Source organism: Buceros rhinoceros, unplaced genomic scaffold (assembly GCF_000710305.1).
Source record: "Buceros rhinoceros silvestris isolate BGI_N320 unplaced genomic scaffold, ASM71030v1 scaffold30011, whole genome shotgun sequence".
In the NCBI taxonomy this organism is placed as follows: Eukaryota; Metazoa; Chordata; class Aves; order Bucerotiformes; family Bucerotidae; genus Buceros; species Buceros rhinoceros.
This window is the reverse complement of record NW_010392966.1, coordinates 13,193-16,399: the sequence shown is the minus strand read 5'-3', so window position 1 is coordinate 16,399 and position 3,207 is coordinate 13,193. Positions and strand designations below refer to the sequence as shown.

The following is a 3,207-nucleotide window of genomic DNA, read 5'->3' as shown; positions in this document are numbered from 1 at the left end:
GCGCCCCTTTGGCAGATCTCCCATACCGCCAACAGCGTAGCAGGAACAGTGCCTGGTTACCTGTGTAATTACCTGAGTAATTACTTGTTTTTCTTTTCAAGTCAACAACAAGAGATCCAAGTTAAAATCCTGCTAAGTATCAGCTGTCCTGGCATTTTCCAGTTAGGCTCCTCACATTGCTTTTCCCAAATCGCTTTCATTTTTATGTACTGCTAATATTTTAACTTTTAACCTAAGTGCGAAATGAAAGAGAGATCTACATTCTCAAAAGCTTAAGTATCGTTACACAAAATCAGTGTAAGTCTGGAAAGAGAAGATGAGGCTCTATCAAAACTGACACTGGAGGTATGGTAACTCCAATTAATAAACTGTTTTATAAACCAGATTAAACTTATGAACAGTATGAATATGCCATAATTAATCTAAACTTAAAATGAAAATATAGTCCCTTTGGGCAAATACTTTTGTGCCCAATTCACTTCAAAGAAACGCTCAAATCTCTCCTCCCTGAAAACCCTCTTCTCCACTACTGACAAATACCATCACATCAGATTTTTCAAGCAGGGAGTCTTTTCCTAATCTCCTCCTTTAACAGTTCTCTTCCATGTTCTGGGAGCCTCCTGTTCTCTCTGCTGGCCAGCCAGCTCCCTCAGGAGGCCAGTTCCCTTGTCTCCCGGTGGCTCGTCACATCCCAGAGGGGAAGTGGAGAAGTTGGGAAATGCGGCTGTAAGAGAGAGCTGTCAGAATCGGAGGATATCGAGCGTTCTCGGACAACTTCCAGCTCCCTGGGAGCTGAGGAGCCTTCAGTTTTATGTTGTCTCCACAGTGGCATATTCTCTGGTTAAAAGAATCTAATTTTTTTCTTTTTCCTTTTTTTTTTTTTGAACATCAAAGACAAGAATGCTCTCGATAAACTCTGTTTTCAGTTACAATCGTATGCAGAGAGCTCACCTCTCGTGGCTGGTGGCCGAACAGCTGGGCCTGGACGAGGAACTGCAGCCAGTCGCTGGATTTGGCACATTCCTCTAGGTACGACGTGCTTGGCGGGATGTTGTGGACTTTACAGAACTGCATTACCAGGGACCACTGCCTTCTGGAGTCGCTGGATGTCCTGCACAGGAGTGAAAGAGCTTCGGCTGGAATGAACTGGTATTTATGGTGGACGTTAATGATGTCTAAACTCATCGTGTGGTCTCATCCACTGCCCGCAAATGGCAACACCAGCACTTCCATCGACCTCACCACACATCAGGTCACACTCCACTGCGAGAGCTTCCAGCTACACCCCGAGGACACTCCCACGCACCATGGCAGGTCCATTGCTCTATCTTGACAGTGTTGGCTGTGGAAAGGAGGCAACACCTGCACTCCTCAGCGTGCTGCAAGAGCTCTGTGGACCAGCAAGTCGAGTGGGCTGACTGCCCCTCCTTATCCTTGCCAAGACACGGCCATTCCCTCTCCTGCTGGAAATAGCAAGACCTCATTCTAAGTTCAAGTCCTGCTGTTCAGTCTATGCAATAAAACACAGACAGATCCCTTTGGTGTTACCTGAATACCCAACCGGCAAAATTCCGGGCTCAGCCTCGATTCAGCACAATCCTTTAAATCAAGTTCTACTCACTTCTTTAGTCCTTGATGCTCAGCCGCATCCCAAACTGCTTCTTCTAAGGAGGTAAGAACTTCTGCTGCTGCTGCTTTTTCACCACCAGCCAATTTTGTTAAGTTTTCAACTGTTGAAAAGAATATATTACTATGCTGAGATGCTATTTGGGATTAGGGCAAGGGTAATAGTTCCAACAGTTCCAGAAACAACAAGTGGAGAAAATCCCACTAACGTCAAAGTTCCAGCAACTGTGACAAGTCTGGCACCTAGTGGCTACATGATTTTTGAGGCAGAATTTCAATTTTCAAATCACATCATCTTTTTTTTAAAATAAGCTCTAACTATAGTTTTAAGTAACATGTATGTTCTAGAATCATCAGGAAAATATAAAGAAATGCCAGTAGTTTCCCAGTTGGGACAAACAGCAGCTATTCCACAGTGTCTACTGATTGTCCTGCAGTTCTGGCTGCATGTGCTGTGACCGTCCTCCTGCCTTATTTGGATCAACAAGTTCAAAACACACCTTCAACGTTAGTAAGAAGTGGAATAAAAGAAGAGCAAAATTCTCAGCTCTTCAAAGGGCAGGATGCTTTAACTGCATTCCTGTGGAGCCCAGCAGCGTCTTTCAATCCATCGCTGCCATCCACCTGATTTAACACCAGCAAAACACACCCTTACCCAAAGACTCTCGTATTTGGTTGTGCTGAGATGCTTCATTTCTAGTTCTGTAGCTGAAAATTATGTTTGCGACTTTAATATCGACCCTGAGTTTGAGGCTGTCGAGACCGAGCAACTCCAGAAAACAGACACAGGCTGCTCCTACCGCGGGCAGGCTGAAGAGAGAGAGAGCCAGCACACAGGCTTCGCTTCCCGCTTGCTGAACCCTGGAGCGAAAACACCACCAGTCACCACAGTGTGAGTTTCATCCCCCATCAAACACAAATACTCCCCATGCAAGAAGGTACCTACAAGGTTTACTAAACTCATGGACTTTATTAGCAGGAGAGATATTTACAGCCTGGAGCCTCGTATTCATAAACAATGTAGGTGTGAGAATAAAGGCTCACACAGGACAAGCAGCGAGTCTGCAGTTTAAGAACTTAAAGGCCATGCATTTGATCTTATAACCGACAAGAGACACTGGTCAGCAGTGTCAGTGCGAGCAGTCTCACCACAGAGCTCACCCCCGACACGCGGCACCATCGAGACACTCACAGCTGTTTGGGGGATTTGCTCTTCACTAACTGCTGCACCAAAAATGTACCAAAAGCAAACGATGGGCGTCCGTGGTGCAGATAGTACAAAAAGTCCAGTCGTTCCATGATGGCGTATTTGTTCACCAGTTCAGGGGATGAAAAATGAGGGAAGTCACTTGACGCATCTAGAAAAAGTATCATCATTATTGAGTACCATCATCACGATCAGCTGAATTAAACACAGAAAAGGGCTTCCAGCTACAAGTTCTTAATCAAATACCTCTCCTCTTGTTCAAACTCCAATCTCAGCACACCCAAACCCTGCTGAAACTCTAACTCTCAGCGTAAAATCGGATTTCTGCATCACCTCCAGGGCCCTCACCTTGCTTTTACAAGAAAACACCGCTC

General features: G+C 45.3%; 1 protein-coding gene across 1 annotated transcript in view; it reads right to left on the bottom strand.

The window, feature by feature from the left end:
• Positions 1 to 3,207, bottom strand: part of LOC104500967 (spatacsin-like) — a gene marked incomplete at both ends in the record, with an annotated part of 18,806 nt that overhangs the window by 3,246 nt on the left and 12,353 nt on the right. Inside the window, 4 exons of the mRNA XM_010144697.1 lie at positions 952 to 1,111; positions 1,622 to 1,730; positions 2,282 to 2,487; positions 2,819 to 2,984. Coding sequence (XP_010142999.1) covers positions 952 to 1,111; positions 1,622 to 1,730; positions 2,282 to 2,487; positions 2,819 to 2,984 — 641 coding nt within the window. The remainder of the gene's footprint in view (positions 1 to 951; positions 1,112 to 1,621; positions 1,731 to 2,281; positions 2,488 to 2,818; positions 2,985 to 3,207) is intronic.